Source organism: Acyrthosiphon pisum, chromosome A3, assembly GCF_005508785.2.
Source record: "Acyrthosiphon pisum isolate AL4f chromosome A3, pea_aphid_22Mar2018_4r6ur, whole genome shotgun sequence".
NCBI lineage: Eukaryota > Metazoa > Arthropoda > Insecta > Hemiptera > Aphididae > Acyrthosiphon > Acyrthosiphon pisum.
This window is the reverse complement of record NC_042496.1, coordinates 25,355,837-25,377,588: the sequence shown is the minus strand read 5'-3', so window position 1 is coordinate 25,377,588 and position 21,752 is coordinate 25,355,837. Positions and strand designations below refer to the sequence as shown.

The following is a 21,752-nucleotide window of genomic DNA, read 5'->3' as shown; positions in this document are numbered from 1 at the left end:
TATTATATATTATCAAAGGTACACACTAAACCACACACAACAATCATAAGTATCATATTTTGAAGTTCTTATATCTTATAAATTATCATCAAAATGTCACACAAAACGTAATATTCTATTTCGGGGATTCAATTTTTACAGTATTATACCAACACAAAATATGTATTAACATAGTAATATAAAATATTATTGTTAATTATTCCTTCTAAGGTTTTTTTTTATTTTTATCTATTACTTAAACTAACTTGGGGCAGTGTATATAATTTTTTAATTACATTTGTAATTAAATATTAATTATAGATACAAATTAACGTTTAAAAAATATTTATTAAGTAATATTGTAGTCTGGGGATTTTTTTTCCTAGGGTCGGGGATTTTTTTTCCGGGGGATTTTTTTTCCGATTACCACGCGAAGTCACCTGCGCCAGTTAGAAGTGCTAATATCTCATAGTTCGGAATGGTGACATAATAATAATAACATTGTCGTAATTATTATTACCTATACCTACATAATATGTGATTATAATAATATGATTTAATGGTTAGCAGAGATTTTTTCCGAATAATTTCATACAACAACATTTTTAAGTTAAAAAACAAATAAGTCCATATCTAATATTTTCCCTTGAAAATAACATAATATAGGCCGACTGATGTTTTAACTATCACAGTTAGGTAGGGTTAATTACTTTTATACGATTAATATGTGTTTATTAAAAATATACTTAGGTATGTCATGCATTATTTTGTTTAAATAGATATAGGTGCACCTATAAAATATAATCCATACCGATAGTTTATACCAATACTGTTTAAAAAATTATATAAATTGTTTTTTTCAAAATATGCAACAATATGGATCTGTAGCAGTAACAAACCTTTAGGAAATAAATTTCAAAAAAATAATCTATTATAGATATATGCATTAAAACATAGGATCGATCGTTTGACAGAAGACTTTGACGTCCAACTATATTATCGTAGACTATGCACCTATAGTATATTATTTTGGCCTCAAAATTAGTTGTCGACGAAATTTCCACATTTGCGTTATTTCCTCTGTATATATATTATTTTAATTATGCTGTTTATTTTCCCGACCGGAAACGTTGTGTCGAAACTAGAATAATTATCACGCACACACAACACTATGCTAAATATATGTATGTGGGTATGAGTCCGGATGGACCGGCGCATGAGAACTATAATAATGTATGGTTATAAGTATTATAACATCACAAAAGAAATCCCGGTCACAATTATTATTATTTATCATTATTTTATTATTTTATTATTTTATTACCACTCGCACACGCGATACGTACCTATAGATATCGAAGTATACGCCGTATTATGTATAATATAATATGTAATGTATGAAAACGAACGAAATGCATCTCTAAAATGGACGAATCGATGCGTGGGGCACGTGTAAAAAAAGAGGGAAAAAAAAATAGAATGCGCATATATTTTGCCCGGATCCGCCGTCAGTATTAAAACGCTATAAATTATACTCAACGAACGGCGTGCGTAAATTATTATTATACGGGGTGAGCGGGGTAGCACTGTTGTAGTAGATAATATAGGTACCTATATCAAATTATATTGTTATACAGGCTGATCGAGTGGCGTCGGCGGCGACGAGTAACGGTTTTCGTTGGATTGCACCGGTCGTCTGGTAAACGAACGCGTGCATATTATAATAATATAATATATAATATATAATATAGTATAATACCTGCGGCGGTGGCGCGTGGTCAAGGTGGAGACGACACCTGCGCTTTTAATAAAAAATTTCGTATCCTCTACGATAGCGTTCTGTATGTTCGTTCGGAGACCCGTCAAAGACAACCACCACCTGCCCCTCCGGGAAGGCTTTCACCTGCCCCCACACGTCTTAGCAAAAGCAGCTCCGTGACGATGACGACGAGACGGTAGTCAGAGACTTATAATGATAATATAATACATATATATAGGTATTATACGAGAGAATTAAATTGTATTATAACGACTCAAAACTTCCGCGATATTATACTATTATTATAGGCATATAAAATATTGAACTGACAGATTACTGCCGATAGGTATATATAACCGTCGGATAATAGATCAGCTGTTATAGGATGTTCGACAATATCACTTTGCACAAATAAGTTGTTTTTTTCGTTATTAATAACACGTTGTAATATAATAACCACGACGACCTGTAATTATGATATTAGCATGCGTGTGTGCTTCAGAACAAATAGGTATAATAATATAGACTTTATAATATTATATCCAGACGTTACTATGGTGATTATAATTTGAAAGCACGCAACTGTATGTCGCTCAAACCTAGAAAGGGGATGATTGTTGGCAATCTCACTTGGCAAGGCCGGGCTGGAGAACGCTAATAAAATATCTGTTCGGAAAACAAAATTATTATTTATCGAAAAGAAAACTGTTTGACTCTATACCGCAGTGGTTTCGAGGTTTTGAAGAGTACGCGTCGTATTCTCTCTCATAATCTTGTTTACGTTTCGTTTTTTTTTTCATTATAGAATACTGCCGTTGTCGGGTTTTGTTTGGTTTATCGACGTGAAATTGTCCCGAAAGTCGTATAAAAAATTATTCGTTTTCCGCGAATACAAAACATCGTTGTTGATCATCGTCGTTTACACTTATGTGTCCGACTGCTGCACGTAATGACTTATCGCGGGGTCACAAGATAATAATAATAATAACAATAATACTTATAATAATGATGATGATATCCAATAATAATATACTATGTTTGACGTTCGTTTATTGTTTTTCTTCCGTTTCAGTATCTTATAAGCGGACAAAATCCACTAAATTAATTACGAGTATACTATTATATCACGATATTTTGCCAAAACTGTGGTTATAAAAATTTAATATATTTATAATATATAATATAATATTAATTATAATTTATAAACGTTATATATATAAATATATTACGAACTGCGGTGGTCACTGTGTTATTTTTCATCGTCGACCGCTCAGGAATTTCGTACCAACAGTTTAATAATTTCGTGATGTAAAAAAATGATGTAATAACAGTAATAACCATTAAAAGTTGCTTATATGTATATAATATACGCACTACACAATGAACTTGTTTAACTCGAACCTGTGTGTGTAGGAAGTACTCGTCAATTGATATAAACATCATTGTATTCCGAAAGATAAAAACGTATTCATCGCTATCAGATTGAATAGTCAAAAATAAAATGTGTTCCCTTATATAGGATCGCGATAATAACCATCTCACAGCTTGTAGGTACTGTATAGTTGGTATACCGAACGACTAAATAATTCAGCGAGAAAAATAACAACTCGACCTCTATGTACACAATCCTAAGATTATAACTTATAAGGCACACGTTATTTTTTAAACCGGTATAACATTATATAAAATGTATATTTACTTTATTCGTTGTTGTTTCTGTGTAGTCGGTTTTTACAGTGAAAAATGTCATTAGAGTCGAGTCGGCCATACGTGTTCGTCCTAATTCATTGGAATTAATTGTACCTATATATTGACAAATTCAAACAATATACCGCAACAGTGCAGCAGCTAGCGAACAGAATATAGGAGGTAATAATATGTATATAGTGTGCTCCGGTGCTGTTTCCGGGACAATATCCGGTCAATACGGTGGCTTTTGTCAAAGGGGACGTCACCGCGCGTGATCCCCCCACGGGAACGAAATACGAGAAAAACCATTTCTCACGGTGAAAGTGGTGTGCCACACACACATAGCATACACACAATGACGTATTACTGTGTGTATAGTAATATTCTTCCTCGAGTCTGTTCCGACGACTGACGGTTGCCGGTCTATCGTGGGCGAGCCCGGCTCGGTACAAACTATGCGAGAATATTATGTTCTGTGGCATAATGTAATGTGTGCGCAACACGAAATGGATGAAATAAAAAAGGGAGAAATATTAAAACGCGCATACACAGCCGCGTTCAATACCCATATCACAGTACCTATATACAGACAATATACAGTATTATACTTCTGCAGAATAGATGAACGGAGAAACGACTACGATGACGACTGCAGAGCTGCTATAATACGACTGCGACTGTATATTACATGTATATGATCATTTATACGCGTGCCCCTCCCCCGTCAAAAAATAAGTCTTTGTCTCCGAGACGCATCGGCGAGGAAGTCGTGCCCGTTGACTGCGCTCGGCGGCCACGCACTGCGCACGGTAGGTAATAGTAATATAGGTACCTCCTATATATAGCTATACCACATACACGGTTACGCGCGATTCTCGGTGAAATTATGTTATTATTGTTGTTGTTGTTGCCGTTGCCGTTGCCGGTCGGTTAACCGACTACGTTCGCCATCGCGGTCGTCTCCTCCTTATCCCACATCCTCCCCACCTTCGTGGTACTTGCACGACTGTAAACATTCCACGAACGTACTATATATTGTAAAGTGTAAGTATAAAACATAGCTTTATCCAATTTGTCTTTTAATACACCCGACAGGTATCATTAAAATCGTCATGAAGTTCCGTCGTCGTTGCGAGAAAACCACGCGGTCCATCACTCGTATCCTTCCACTATCCCCACCCACAGAATCACGACTCTTTGGTAAAGGTGGATCGGGTGGCGAGGAAAAAAAATAAAAAAAAACACGGCGTTTTGAAGTTAGAGAAGAAGAATTGTAACTGAACAACAGGCCGGTGATGGACGGCTGTGCAACGTTTAATTGGACCAAATTGCTATCGGCTTGTGCCCGCCTGTCTGGTCATAATATACTATATACGTTGTACTACTTATATATATAAGTAAATATATAAATAAATGTGTGTGCGCGCGGGCGCACTCGCAAGAGTATGCTGCGTGACCTTTGGGCTCAATAAAAATACCACCGGGTCGGCGTGCACGTTTTGTTAACCCCTGCGCGGTCGGTCGAGTTATACCTATTACGCGCCGCTGTTATGAGATTTTCGTTTCGAGTTTTGTGGTATCGTGCGCATTGCTGCGTTATAATATTAGTACTCTGATACCACTCGCGGTATTGTACGAGTCTGACTCCGAAAACCGAAGTCGGGTCTTCACGCCGAGGTGGTTGCGGTCGGTGCGTATAAAACCTCGGTGTCGTGTGCACCAGTCGGTGTGGATTATAGTGCGACATAATACGATGACGTACATAATAATAAATCATTATAGACACCGCGCTGGCACTGTGTCTATGCAGCACGCAGCGGCGAAGAGCAAACCATATATCGGTAAACCGGACCGGATCACACGGAAAGGTGCCTGGGAAAATCTTCCGATGGGAATGTTCCTGCGGGCGAGAACGCGAGCACCGTGCGAAAAACGGCCTACATAAGGTGTCCGGGGGTAAATTCAAAAAGGTTTGCTGGTTAGTTTTCACATTCCACTACGTTTACTCGAGAACCATCAGTACCTATATAACTTGTAAATAAATACACCTCGAAGAAGATTTAGATTGAGAAGATCTGCGCGCCGTCTTCGTCTAGAATTTAATCAGACGTTATACTTGTGCACAATATATTATTATGCATTTTAGGTACGGTGCATGTGGTATTTCTCTAAACGTATATAACATTTGCGAATGCACCGCAGCGATGCGATTAAATTTTAATTACTATCGTGCGTAAGATGCGTGTAACGACTGATGCGGCAGTGGCGCACTAAGTGACGTGTACCGGTAGGACGTTTATTATACCGATTTATATTGTTATGTATATGACCTCGGTCAATGGCCTAACGACGATTACCCGTGTTCCGGAACACTAATGAAAATTTAATAGATAACACGACTGCAACAGCGACAGCGATTAAGACGGAATACGAGAAAGGAAAACATCATCACCGCGCCGCCATGATTTTACACTGTTTTAGGACTTGGCCGAATGATCCACGGTCGGCGTCCTCCGCTGCTATACATTATAATATTATATAGGTAGGTACGTGCCGAATCATCTTTTCGTGTTTTTGCACACGCGCCTATAGTCTGTCGGAATCGATATATAATAACAACCGACAGATACAGCGTAGGCGGCCGGTGGTGGTAGCGACGTACGGTCGCCCTCGGGGCCATAAATCAATAGGGCCAGTGTATAATATAATATATATATATTATATATATATGTTTGTATATATGCTTTGACCACATGTCAGGTATATTATATCGGTTGTACGGTTTCGGATTGCCTCGACGCAGGACGGTAGTGATATATAGAACGAGACAGAGAAGAAATCGTGTATATATATATATGTGTATTAGGTATATGTGAAAAAAAATGTAGTCTGGCACGCGCCTTCAAAGACCAGGTGTTCCGGAGGTCTTTCCTATACTCACACATGTCGTATACCAGCTGGTATGCCGCCGTCATCGTCATCACTTCCTATCGTATAATATAATATACCTATATAGCCGTATAGGCGCACAACGGGTCTTTTAACAAATTGTTTTGTACATAGGCCGACAATATCAGTATTTATTCGTATTATATACTTTGGTTTCACTGCAGCGCATCTCGCGCCATTCAAGGTCAACGAAAAAAAATTAGAACCTCCGCCGTGGGAACCACACAGGCGACGTCGACGAACGGTTGACCTCTTTTCGAGTTTTTCCGAAGTACAAACGAGCCTGTGCATCTATATAGTTCCACGCCACGTTTGTTGGTAAATGTTTTTTTTCACTAATACACGAAAACTATAAGATATATTAAAAGTACACACGCTGTGTGATCCTCGAAACGAAGACGGTGTAATATAATATTATACACGCGTAGGTAGTATTTTCATATCGAAAGTGTCCAGAAATTTTAGAACACTCAACTCATTAATGGCGATGACATATTATACTCGAACGGCCTTATGTCAGATCAGTCTGTTAGTTTTATTTGTGTGAGCTAAAAAAAAAAAATGAAAAAGGCATACAATTTAAAGGTATAGACGTAGGAAATCGAGAGTGTTGGTAAGATACAATTACTATTAGTACTGTTATAGATAAGTATACCTAACAATATATTATGCTGCATAGCAAAAACAATGCTAAACAAATCGCCGTCACTGTATTTATAACAATGTATCGACTATCGATCATATAGATAATAATATTATGAATAATGCATTATGTACAATATTGTGTTATATAAAAAAAAACTATGCGCAAACATCGACAACCAAAAATCGAGTGGTTCTCCGAGAGATACGCGGCCGAGATCTCTGCAAGCGTTGAGTTATATACATGTACGTTACGTTTCGATGATTTACCCGCGGCACAGTTGGGGGCGCTTGATTTTTGGGGTTGTACGCGAGTAAGAACAAAAATATAAATCATAATATTATAGCACAATATATAAGTATATATAGTCAAGCGATTGTGCAAAAGAACGAATAGAATGTATTGTGTATATATATATATATTATATATATAAGTGTGTTGTATTACTTATATTATTATATTGTATACAATGTACTATATTGTAGTTTACGATATTTTATTATTATTATTATTTTGATATACGGCCGGAGAGGCGTTCGCCTTTTCGACTAGCCCTGGCGGCGGCGTAGGAATAAATTTCAATATTTATTTTTCGTAATTGGCCGCAGCCCGCCCGTTGCCGTACACGCACAGAACTCAGCCGCCTCCCGCTGTTAACTTTCGTCGTACATCGTACACAGCCCAAGTGCAGTCGTAGCAGATGAAGGCGCGGCGGCGGTGGATCGATAAACGGCGCGCGCGTTTTACCCACAGACAGCTTTTCGAAATGCTGGCGCCAAATCGGCTTTCCGAAAAAATCGAGTCGCAATCGTAAAAATAATTCACACGATATGATATATTTCTCGTACGCCGCAAAAGTCTATTATCCGCTTTCCATTTACCTGCGTTTTTGCGCACGCAACATCGTGGTTTTAAATAATTATATATATATAAATCTAAGCCTATAAGAGTTGTATAATAGGATACCTCTGAGCTCGAGTATTTTCCAAACGTTCCAATACCATTCAGTGAAGTTCACTGAATGAAATCGCTACCAACAATTATACTGTTATTGTTACAAGATATGTCATTTCAAATTATCGACACGCTTCATCAACCACCGGCCATGGGTTAATAATGCATTATTGAGTTCTCACATTGTGTTAAATCCTCCTACGTAAAAGGTTTAAATGAAAATGCCCGAGAGTTGCCTTACGTTTAATTCTTACACCGACTGATCTCGCCATTTCGGAGGCACCAGTATTATAGTCGTCAACGGATGACCTCCTCGATTGTGTGAAAAAATAGAGTATACCTCCTTTTACGTATCGTTCAATTTATGTATTTATTCGGATTTTATGTTTTAAAACAAAAAAATTCGCTCGTAAATTATCGGATTGTTGTTGTAATCTTTGCAAATGTAGCATATAATTATACACACATCACTCGACTGTAGGTGACGGGGAGAATAGCAATATATTAACGATGATTGGCGGCGCGACTATAATTATACTCAGGTATAATAATAATAACCGATACGTAAAAAAAAGGCGACCAACATATGGCGCATATAGTGTTTTGCAGTTATATCTTTACAACGCTCGTGAAATCTTCAACACTGCACAGTTTTCTTAGTGTTTTATTTTTTTGTAATAAACATTAATTTTTTTTTACGCACCGAATAAGATCTTAAATTATTCGTAAAGTAATCTCATTTCGCACCGCTCTTGTCGAGAGTTTTTTTTTCATCAAATGATACGCTATGCGCTGCTGCAGGTACTCACATTTTATCATTTTCTAATGTAGCGCGTATTTCGGTGAAAAATAATATTATACCTCTTATAATATTATACAACGCACTCGCGCATTGTTCTCGGGAGAGGTCGACAACAGTCTAAACAGAGTTAGCGCCGGCTCAGGGGAATATTATATTATTATTAGAACATGCATCGATCACTTTCACTGAGACGATAGCTGGATCACGACGGGCTTGGAAAAGAATCGGGTGAAAAAACCACAAAAATCAGAAAACAATGTAAGTATTTTGAACAGTCGTCAACTTGCTATAACGATAATGTCAATAATTATTTTTGTTGGTCGATATAATTATGAATTACCTGCCTATATGACGTATTAACATAAGCGAGGGACGAGGGTTCACGGAGTTGTGTTCATTATACGTAATACGCGTATATAATTCTTTCGGACGTGAGCCTGTTGAAGTTAAATCATTAATAATTATTACCATAATATACTCGGGTGTTACTATTACCAAAGACAACATACACTCATGACGACCGACTTAGTGACTTCGTTTTATTACTCGTATACACGTGAAGCACCGCGAGTAAGTTATAAATATTATTGTACTACGCCAACGGTTTGCGGGTGTGTCGAGGTTTAAACGTTATAAAATAATAATATTGTATTATATTTTGTTATTAACATACGGCGGAAGAATAATACGCGCCAATTGAAATATAAAATTATGAACGAGTATTATAACATGCCACTTGTATACAGCGTCAATCGCATTCTCTAACATATAATATTATATTCGTCACTATAGTTGTCAGTCGTCATATTATCATCGATGGAATATAATAATAATGTCATTCTATAATCATCCATTCGATACTCGAGGAAATTTGTAATCTCCAATGCAGCGTTCATATTATGATACCTACATATTTTAAAGATATTCCGTCGAACGTGTCGTCAACGTTGTCGTCATCGCACCTCAGACTAATTCTACATAGTATTGTATAATACATATTATTATTATAATATCGACTGATAATATAATTACTCATTGTCCCATGATACACATATATCATATTATACTATTCCATCTAGACCGCACGACATAATAAGATATACATATCAATGTCTGATATATATATATATACACGCTTGCATTAGATATAACTGTGTGTTGACTTTACTGTTTGTCGAGAGGAGCTGATGTATAACGTAACATATATACGAGTGTGTTTGTATATACATATATAGTATACACATAGCCTAGGAAAGAACTGACACGAGAAAATGTAATACGTCTTATGATATGCCGCGCAATAGAGTATTATATTATATGTTCTAGGCAAACGATCCTTACATTATACAGTGTGATTTTTTTTACATAAGACACACACTTTGCTTAAAACTTATAAGGTTTTTGAAAGTACCTGTTTTACATAGTAATATTATGTGATTAGAATATATTATTTTAAATATATTATATTTTTACCATTTTTATCTTTATTAATTTCATGTTGAGTAAAAAATTTCGAACGAGTAGAACACCAGCACATGTTTGATTTCCAATCAAATTATTACGAAATATGTATATTCTTCTTCGGAACATGGAATTAAAAATGTACTTTGAGATTCAAAATAGAAAAAATACATTGTTTGTTTTTTTCTAATATTTTGTTTTAAAATGATTTCGTCTCAATTAGGTAGTGTCTTGCATTAAAAGAATCATCCTGTATATATATTATATACATATTGTACACCACGACCACGACCAGCATCTGCGCGGTGGGTTAATTTCAAACGATGACGATCCGTCGTAAACGCTTTTAATCAACCGTATCTCGTGAAATTCAAACAACGTCGCGTAATGGTTGTTTTGCATTACGCCCAGCGTTGCCCCACTCGTATTCTTTCGAGAGATCTTAAATAATTATAATATATTACAGTTGTTACAATAGCAATCGCAAGACTACACGAATTTGTTGTTATTATTATTCCACGTGCTGCTGTTAAAAAATAAAAAAAAAACATTCAAAATTAAAATCGATTTATCGTCGAATTCCCCAAACAGCATATGACGCCACCGCAAATAACGTAATGAAAATTATTATTCAAAGACCGTTGCGGGGGCGTCCTGATACGTCATAATATTAGTATTATATTATATTATTATGGCAACGATTTATTTAAACGTGTTCGGTTTCTATATACGTCAAAATGTGTGTTCTTAATGTCATACGAAACGATCCCATACAGTTCATACTTTACATAGTATAATATGTAATGGTCAATTTCCAACGGAATATTCACAATCAAAATATATAGACGACGATAACAATAATAATAACAACAATATTACGGATATGTACCGCCATCAGTGTATGAGCTAGACGCTTCGGCGAATAATATTCCATTCTGAAATAATCTTGTGCACTTAATATCACCGCCGCCACCGACGTCTGGAATTTCTGATTGCATTTCGTCGGGTACTGCAGAATACTATAATATATGCGAGAGCTATGTAGCCTTTTCGAGGGCGCGTACAATACACAATGATGTTGTTACGCGATCGATTCGCAGCCATTTGCGACGATACTCGAAACTGCTCTAAAATGAGCTCCAAACAACGAACGAGGATTTCATTGGACTTGGTTCTGTCGGCGGGACACGTCTGTCGCACCGCGCGTAGACACTGTGCCACCGTATAATATTATTATTATAATGTAAGTGCAGTTACAACTCACGTGCCTATATGACGTGCAGACGTAGGTACCTATATATATATATATACGATATACCTAAATCCGCCGAATTCCATCCTTTTAGCGTCGGAGCCGACGAAGTGTCTCCGTCGCGAAGAAAGAACATACAAATAAAACGCGCGCACATGTAATACATAAAACGAGTCTTCGGTGGCGGCGGCGGTGGGGGTAGCGGTTAAGTGGAGGAGGAGAGTGAAAAAAAGTTTCTCGATACGTGGTATAAATGCGCAAACGGATACCGGATTATGCGTTCACTGTAATATATGTGATACGACCGTGTGAGCGTGTGTGCACCGTGTTATTTCGTTTCGGTACGGCGGGTCCGAAAACGCGAACACACGAGTATCCGTTTACCTGTATTGCGTTATAATCGCGAGCCTGTGTCTTCCCGACAACGGCAAAGACGTTTAGGTCTGATCCTCCCGTGTCCTTTTCCCTCATACCTAGTCATATATATATATCATTACACCTATATTTATTCACGTCGCAGACGGATTCATGTTTTTCGACACGGTAAGCTCATGGTGCGCACACATACGCGCACAAAATATAGGTACGCGAGACTTACGTGTGTGCATTTTCGAGCACAGAGTATTGATCGGTCTAGATATAAAAATACCCCGGAAGTCCCTTTTGGGATTTTGGACGTGTGGCGTTCGAGTGTCTAAACATACCTACCGCTATTTCTATCGCACATTATACATTTGATATCATATGTGCGGAACGTCATGTATTTCGTTATATATACCTACCTATAATATATTATATATTATGTGCCATCCCGTCGGTCGATGCGCCGCCCTGGGAATCGGTCGCGCAAAATATCAAAACCGTTTAAGTGATATTAATGGACCGTGTGGGCAAACTGAATAAATAATAGTAATAAAAAAAACGTAGAAGAAAATAAACGCAGCTCGTTATCAGCCACCGCGGAATTTGACCGACTGCAACGGCTACGTTTGCAGTGCTGCAGAGAACATATTATTATTTATATAAGTGTACCGATTCGTATATGGATATCATAATAATGGCTATACGTATGGTTAAACGCCTGTCACACGTCAGCCCCGCCATCAACCTACGCTTGTCGATGGTGGTGCAAGGAGGACAAAAGTAAAAGTTGAGGCATTTTTTTCCTTCTTGATTTGATTTCGTACGAAAAAATTTTTAAAAACAGGAAATAAAAACATTTTACCCATCTTCTGGGTATTTTTTTTCTCGTTGAAAATAATAATGTTCAACGTCTAGAGATTTTCACTATTTTAAATGTGCAGTCTTTATGAAATTTAAAATTGCAACAACTCGTTTATTCAGAATAAATATAAGTCACAATCAGAAGTTAGGAGAAAGTTTCGTCAAGTGACATTACTATTATTATTATTATTATTATTATTATAACTTAAAGTTTTAAGTGACAAAGATAATATTATAATAATTGTTGTCGTTTTCTTATATCATTATGAATGACAGTTTTAGTACATAAACTATTCACTAATATATTTTATGACATGATAACGAGTTATAAACGTTTAACGTTTCATATCCCAGTGGATTTCCTATTCAAAAACGACTTATTACCAGAAGTACCTATATGTTTGCATGCAAATTGTATTTTAGAACATATTTAGTAAAAAATGGTCGAATACGAATGCACCTCAAAAATATACTCCACGTATAGCGTGTTGGTTGTGGACGACAAAAAAAAATTCAACGATCGTGTGTTAAAATCGAAAAACTAAATGCCACGCAAACAATCTAAGTGGATGAAGAAAATAAAAATAAAAGCAAACATGCGATGGTGTTTATCGTAGGAAAAATCGCATTTAAATAAAATAATAATAATTATAATATTAAAAAAAATCAAGAAAAAATTTATAGGTACTGTCGTAGGTGTAGAGATGACCGAGAGCTTTGGGGCCTAGATGATAGTAATACTACATGTGCACGCCCAAACGCTGAATAATAATAATATGCCCACACGTCGTGCAGAGGTGTACTCTCGTCAGTGGCATCACTTCGGTCACGTTTTGTTTATAGACGCCAATGCTGTTCCTTTTATTTACCATATTATATTCTATACAGTTATTGTCGAATTATGTTTAGAAGACCTAAATGGTGTATTAGTTAAAATATAAATAAAACGATTACGAATTCTCATGCGCTGCAGACTTACTATAAGCTGCGGTGCCACTGAGCGTTTATAAAACACCGCAAACACTATATTTACATACAGAAATTAATGTTTATTCGATGAAATATAATTATTGTACAAACATTTTTTAGATTGAGCGTAAAACTCAACGCGTGCGTGCTCTCGGTAATATTCGTTATTTTTGACGCCTAGAAAATATGCGTATTAATATTAGAGTTTTTTGTATGGATATGTAAATCTTATAAAACATAATATTATATTTTAAAATATTGTCGGCGTTCAAGTCAGTTATCGTCCTGAATTCAGAGTTTTAAACAGTTTATACTATAATATAATATATAAGATATTATCTATTTGGATGCATTGTTTTCCTTGCAGGTTGAGTTGTTCTAAGTAATTATAAATAATGTATTGTTTTAAAATACATTACTATGATGATTATTTACTTGTCGTTTCTTTATAACACAATGTGTTTAATTTAATTTCAATAAATTAATATATTATTTAAATTAGGATTATTTAAATTATATCACGTGATTACAAAATATGCACATTTTTATTGGAATTTATTCTCAATATGGAGTTCACCATGGTAGATTTAGCGTTGTTTAGTTGGAAAATACTGACAAGGCTCTTTTCTTTATTATGTTCTGTGCCCACCTAAATTACAGTGAAAAAGGTTTTGGAAAAAGTGGGTACTAGCGTCGGGGCGTACGGCACGACTCATGGATAAGTTTTGTACGATGCCCCTCTTATGATTTTGCAGACTATCATTTAAATATTTAATCCACCACTGAGAATTGACTTGGATGTTGGAAGTGTTATTCAATAAAAATAAGAGTAAAAGTATGTTGCAAACTCTATTTGATTTTCTAACGCATTTAAAAAAAAAAATGTTAGGTATAGCACTAGACCTTTTTTAAATTCAGATATTTTGAGTAACATTTGTTCAACGTTACTATGTAAAGCAGAAGCTTATAAATACGAACAATAATAATCTAACTGTATAAATAGTAGCTAAAAATATTACTTATTGACTGTGTCATTTTAATTTGTTTTTGAATCTGTAGTGTATAAGATTTATTACATTAGATTGAAATCCCTTATCCATTAGCAGTTTAATGTAACATAATCACTTCGTTGATATAATCGACGTTCGCATTTTAATTTTTTATTTTCCGTTGAAATATGAGTGTGCTACCGTCATATACGTTTTATTTTGCCCCATATATACCCTTTTTGATACATACAACTAATCTAATTGACAGATTTATACAAAATATACGACTGTGATTTTAGTGATGTGTAATAATGAATTATTATATGGTTTATATTAAATTAGACAAATTTTAGAAAATATATGAAATGACATGTTACGACACCGATAAAAACCATTATCGGGATAACAGGGTTTGGGGATAAAAATATGTTGAAAGTTTCGAGATTTACAAACTTTTTTCGTATAAAAACATTAAAAACATTATGGCGCCAACAATATAAAGTGTCGTTAGTGCTTGATTAAAATAAAATACCAAAATTCGATATAATATACGCTCGTCGTTTTCCGACAAAAATAAAACCAGCGCTCTCAAGTTTTGTGGAGAATAATATTAATTGCTATATTATTATAATATAATATTTTACTACGCTGCTAATTACAAACTGAGATTATTCATGAAAATCATAAAATATATGCATTTATAAAAATATGTACTTCTGTACAAGCGTCTATTAATTTACACGAATAATCGCGAAAACTCTGCTCACACACCGCGGTCATACGGAACGAGAAAATATGTTTTCCAAGAACCGATGCCGTTAATTTCCGTCCGTTTTTGGAGAACCTTACTGTTAGATAGCTATAATTGCAGGACAATATAATATGTATAATAATATACAAAACCGATATTTAAGGGAATGCAAATTTATTATACTATACTCCGCCATATATTGTCGTACCAGTAATCGATCAGAATAATTTGTATACCAACACGCATAATAATCTCCAGTCGTACTTAATTTAATTGAAAAATTCAATACATATATTATACGCTGGCAACAAAAACTATAGACATTTTAAAAATATACTAGTTTATAGCATTGGAACGCAAATAAACACATACTAGTGATATATATTGTTATATTATAATATATTATTGTAGAAGTAACGAAAAAAACAGATAGAAATTCTTCCCGAGCTTTTATGTCTTATATTTTACCAGATTATAAAATAGCTTGATACTTACATTATATTTTATAGTTTAATTTCTAGTATGTCAGCGAATAAAAATACATGTTTTGTACCTATACTTAGTATATGCATTATGCTTAATGTTTTGAGGTTACACAAAGGTACAACTTTTACACTGCGATCGCGATGCACCGGAAGCGCAAGATTTGTATAATAATATAATTTGTTTTCGGACATAGGTCGGCAGTGGCGGCCGCACAGGAACTTCGCGGTGTGAACACGTTGCCTATCATTGTCATCATCACTATCATCATCGTCATAGACGTGCGACGTCGTTCAATTGGCGTTTCGGCTCGTGCTTAAACTGGTTTTCAGAGCTTGACCAGATACGGTCGCTCAGCGGTACATAAAATATAAGCGTTTGTATAAAATTGTGTATGTATATTATGTGCAACGTCTGTACATGTTGAACGTGCATTATGTATATATATACATATATATAGATACCGTTATAGTGACATTTATAATTATTGTTCGTACATTATGCGTATTTGTTTTTATCGGAATTAATATGATGACGTTTGTAATTATATATCAAATTTGTCGGCGTCGTCGTCTCCACCGGTGTAATATTAACTATATTACTATATTATTACCGTCTCGGAGGACATTATAATATTATAAAATAAGATCGAGTTCGTCAGAAAAATGTCTGCGACAGCAGTGGCATTGGCGTCACCGTTGACTATAACTATATACATCCCTCCGGACGGAAACGGCATACGGTGAACGCTAGCACACGATCCCCGCTTGCCATATGCCCGCCGCCGCTTCCGAAGGATTTACGAGTCGACAACTGCACGCGTGCACGGAAGAGTTTACCAGTTTTGCGGCGATGAACAATTTATTCGGTAGAATTGAGTGAAATTCGGAAAACGCAAATTTTGTTCGTATAAAATCACGTACGACATACGCCCGTGACAGCGTAGACAGAGTGTTATTGTGCGCCGTGGTCTATATTTCTGCGTAAATATCACGTACCCGGTCGCCGACAGTCACCCGGCGTAATTAGCGCCCGCTATCGAGTTCGGGGCGCGAGAGAAAGGGTATATTTCTCGTTTCTTGATACTTTGGTACAAGTCTGTTGTCGGTGACTACAGGAGGGTTAGGTTGTCGGTGTTGTGATAAAAACCGTGTGCGCTCTTGGCCATAACGAGGGGCGAGACCCGGTGTGCGCGTGTGGGTATATAGACGTCGTCTCGAGTGGCTTGAGAGCGACGGAGCTGGTCGTTGAGAGAACGTTGAATTATGCGCCGACTGGCGCCCGCCGACGCAGTTAAAGTTTTTATATCATAATCTCCTAACATATATTATATTGTTTAATATATATATTATATACTTGTGAGGCGCGACACAATACGAAATATTCTGAAATACTACACGAATATATACTATGTGATATAATATTATTATCAAACACGATCATGTCGTTGCAATGCCGTTACACGCGTGCATGGCTTGTCATCAGACTGTTGTGGCGATTTTAAAGACGATCATCTCTGCATAGCGCCAATACAATATGATATAATATGCAAATTGCAAACGATGTTTTCGTCGCCCGGCAGTGTCAAAATCGCTCAAGTGTAAAAAAAAAAAAATTCCATTTCAAAACCAGATCACCCTACGTATATATAATACGCGGGTCGTCGGAGTATAATATAATAATATACACTATACAGGGTGGCGCACAATATACTTAGGCCTACAGAGCGCGTCACACAAAACGGGCAAAACGTACCTATACCTATATATAAAATTCTGTCTTGCGAGGAACAACGGCAGCTGCTGCAGCTGACTGCCGACTATACTTGTATAGTAATATATATATAATAAAACGCGTCGTCTCCGCGCGCCGACGCGTTTAGTATTTTTTTCCTCTGTGAAATATTTTATGGAAGACTCCGATTTCTAATATAGCCGCTCGAGTCTGAGGGTGCGCATTAATATAATGTATAGGTACGTGTATTATAATAACGAGGACGGCTGAGGCGGTGCGAGGTCTCCGCGGTAGTCACATATAATATTGTAATGAAGACGGGATATTATTGCGGGACCACTGCCGGTATTTCGGAATATTCCAGTCGAAAGGGTTACCTTGGAAACCAGTTTTGCAATAATATACGATGACCGTGTCTTCCCCCTAGCCAAAAGCGTGTCGATATGATTTTTAGCAGAGTATAATATTTCGATTTTACTCGTGGAACGATAACAACGTGATTCGGTGAAATACTCGTAATACTGCAATATCACCAGTATTGTGCATACAATTACATAACATACATTGTAATATATTATATAGTACATTATTCACCGCGATGCCAGTAGTTGTACAGAGGCACCCGAATATATAGCTCATAATTTTCATGAACCCTGAACTCGGGGTTTCCTGGAGAAAATTGTCTGTAGCTGTCGATTGTTTCGAGTTTACGTGGTCACCGGAAACGTGATATTTTTGCTGGGCCGCATTTTTTTTTTTTGTATTTTTGGAGGGAGTCTTGTTAGCGCGCACACGCACGCACCCGCCCGCCGAAATCCCGTCACAGACGATACGCGTTCACCCGCCACCGTCGTCGGCAACCACCCCGACGGCGATCAGCTGTTCTCGCGGGGAGCAGCAGCTGCCCCTCAGGTGAACACATGTTGCCGCGCTCCCCGTGTACGCGTCTTACGAAACTTCGGTGGTACACAATACTATTACATAGGTATACCTACCTACCGATAATAACAATAATATGAAAACGTCATTTTACGATCGTTTCGCTGTAGCAGAGTATAGGTATACGTTCTTTACGCGTTATTTTCGTTCTCGTCATAAACTTTGTCACGCGCTCGGTCGTTTCGTTTTACGCCTCGCGTTTTGGCAACCACTGGGCGTGTGTATATTTGAACAGCGTATCTGGCGGACCGTGAACGACTGGTAATTAGCGCCGAGGTGGGATCGCGCGCGTGTTGGCTGCAGCCTGTAAAGTATTGTAATATTGTGTACACGGTAGTGCCGCCGCTGACGACGACTCTACAAAACGATGAACGACGATGACGTTATGTGCGCGACACCCACACCTGAAATCTATATAACCTCAAAAAAACATAGGCCCGACCGATAGTATTATTTGCATATGGAATCGTTTTCGCCCGAAACTTAGGAGAAACGAGTGGCACACCTGCGCGAAAAACTCACGCAATACAACCGTCACCCGCCGCCTGTGATCAAAGGAATGGTGAAGTGCGCAAGCTATATGCGTTCTGTAAATTATTTAACGGGTTTTGAAAATAATTAAATTATATTATTTCCTCCGAAAGTAAAAAAAAATTAACTTCCGCAGACGACATTTGCGATTATATTCAAACTTTTGCGTGATAGTATTTTGTCAAAAATACGACGATAAGAACTTTGTTATTGAGGGCATTAGGTATGTTCAGTTTTTAAATCAGAGCGTAACTTTAATACCAGTATACCAAGAAATTCAGTTCATTAGGGATTTTACCAGCATTCGCTGTGTGGTTATGGTGCAGACGAAACGTATAATATTGCGTCGCGTAACATCAAAAACACTTTAAAGACCGTAAGAGTCTCGCTGTCAAAGACTCGCATTTTCGTCCCTCGTAGTTTGTAATAATATTATCGTATCATTTTTGTACACAATATATATATATTATATATAATTAAACAATATTTATTCTACGATGAGAAGTACCAAAAACGACAGCAGTAAGTCAAGTTAAATCTGAGTACGCACGTTAGCAACAATATTAAACATCTGCGATTCTAGATCATATCGTGCGTTGTCACCGATCTCCGGAGAAAATTATAATATTTCGACCGGAGCGCTGATAAGAACTGGTAACTATTGATAGGTACAGGGTTAGAGTTAACGGTGACACCGGTGGAAGATAGGAGGGTGCAGTGCACTTGGCATACATATTAAACATATATGTACCTATATAATATAACACGCGATTTATACAAATCACGCTGCTGTTGCAGTCGTTCGTGTCCTCGTTCAGAGCAATTATCACATTCGACGACTACGACGACGTCGACGACAACGACGAGCCAAGCCCTAACAAACATATTGTTTTTTTTTGTGCGCTAGTGTATATTTTATGTAACGTACGCATACTGCAGTGTCGTGTGTGTGCAAGTTTTACACACAAATAACGAGCGTGTCGCGTATATGCATAGTGCACCTATATATTATAATAATAAAATGTTAGGCTTACGGGTGGACGGGTGGCGGGGGATACATGACGGGACGGCCGAGTAAAGGATTATACGACGTACATCCGTCGAAAATACAATATTATTATTATTATTATTATTATTATTAGAAAACGTTCTCACGGTGGAGACGCCCTCGGCCCGTACGTCCACCGAATCGTCGTTACGATAAAAAAAATACTATTAAATAACGCTACACCTAAGTCGAATAAGGTACCCATACCGTACATTCAACCAAATGCGAGTCTCTTTAATTACTTGCCTAAATCAACCTCACAGACGCGAGGTATATGCGAATATCTCGTATTATGTATATTTAATATCCACGAATGTCTCGACGAAAATCACTTGGGAAATATTTATTTTATATGATAATTGATATAATATTATTATTATGTTTACCTCTTCCTCGCCGGGCCCGACGGAATCGATGCTGTTGCACATGCCAGAAACGACGGACTGCTGGCCGTCAACCGACACGCTGCCAGGTCCCTGCTGTTGTTGGACTTGCAGCGGTGGCGTGTGACCTGTTGGCGACATGTTCATCGCTGCGGCTGCGGCTGCGGCTGCGGCGGCTGTGGCGGCGTCCAGTCTGAGCTTCTTGAGGGTGGCGGCGGCGGCCTCCGGTCCGTTGTACGCACCACCTCGGGCCCTCTTCAACCCTCCAACGGCGACGGCCTCCACGATTCAACCGGGTGGGTGTAATGCTGCTTGACGACCACTACCAGCGCCAACATGTGGTCACTACCGTGGACCGGCACGGTTTCCTGTAGCAGCTGATCGGTGGTATCGTGCTTTCGGTTCCAGACGACGACTAAGAAGAAGACGATAGTTAGTAGACTCAGTGGCGACGGCAGGTCACTACTGCAGGGTCGGTGGAGACGGTCGATCGTACACAGTCGTTTCGGCGGTATTTCGATTTGTGTTAAATTATATTCTTTGTGGGGTGGGTGTACACACACGCGACGGTCAAAGAGAAAAATGGAGATTGAGTCTAAGATTGACAATCGATCGATGTTTAAATTATTTTTTTATTAATCGGTGTAAAATACGCGAAAATGATAACAATCGTAAAAAAACAAAAAGGGACTTGGAACGGTGTGTGGTGTGTCTGTAAGGGTTTGGGTACGTGTGGTGACTGAGGTGGTGGAGGTGGTAGTGATGGTGGTGGTTAAGGTGGTGTGTTCAGTGTGTAAAAGGTAAAATGTCGCGGTGTGTGCGTGTGATCGCGGAACGTACGACTGCCGCCGTGTCGGAATTGCGTCTGATGTGAACGCCGAGGGCCGAGCTGTGGTAGCGACCGCGCGGCGGCGGCGGCATCAGCGGCGGCGGCGACTGCGACGGCGACCGAACACGACCGGCGCCGAACCGACCGGAACAGGAAGCTTGGCGGGCGGTGGCGGTGGTGGCGGCCGTATAACCCCTTCCTCCTCTATCACCGCCACTACCACCGACGACGACGATTGTATTGTTTTCCATATGGCGTGTGCGAGTAGAACAATTTAAAAAAAAAATTGCGTTCTCCGATGGTCTCTCTGACAATTACGGTGCGATGCTGTGCCGATGGCAGTGTTGCGCACAGCTGATGGACCGTTAAAATAATAATAATAAT

The 21,752-nt window shown here is 37.8% G+C and overlaps 1 protein-coding gene across 6 annotated transcripts in view; it reads right to left on the bottom strand.

Annotated features, from left to right (window-relative positions):
• LOC100158729 (protein couch potato) overlaps positions 1-21,424 on the bottom strand; it is a 58,297-nt gene extending 36,873 nt beyond the window's left edge. For 3 of the 6 annotated variants that reach the window (XR_003839784.1, XR_003839785.1, XM_029491352.1), the window contains exon 1: positions 20,543-21,424. Coding sequence is in view for 3 of the 6 variants with exons in the window: in XM_029491352.1 (XP_029347212.1) it covers positions 20,543-20,686 (144 nt within the window). In the remaining 3 variants the exon portion in view is untranslated. The remainder of the gene's footprint in view (positions 1-20,542) is intronic. The other 3 variants (XM_029491353.1, XM_029491350.1, XM_029491354.1) reach the window with 1 other exon arrangement.
• Positions 21,425-21,752: the final 328 nt, after the last annotated feature.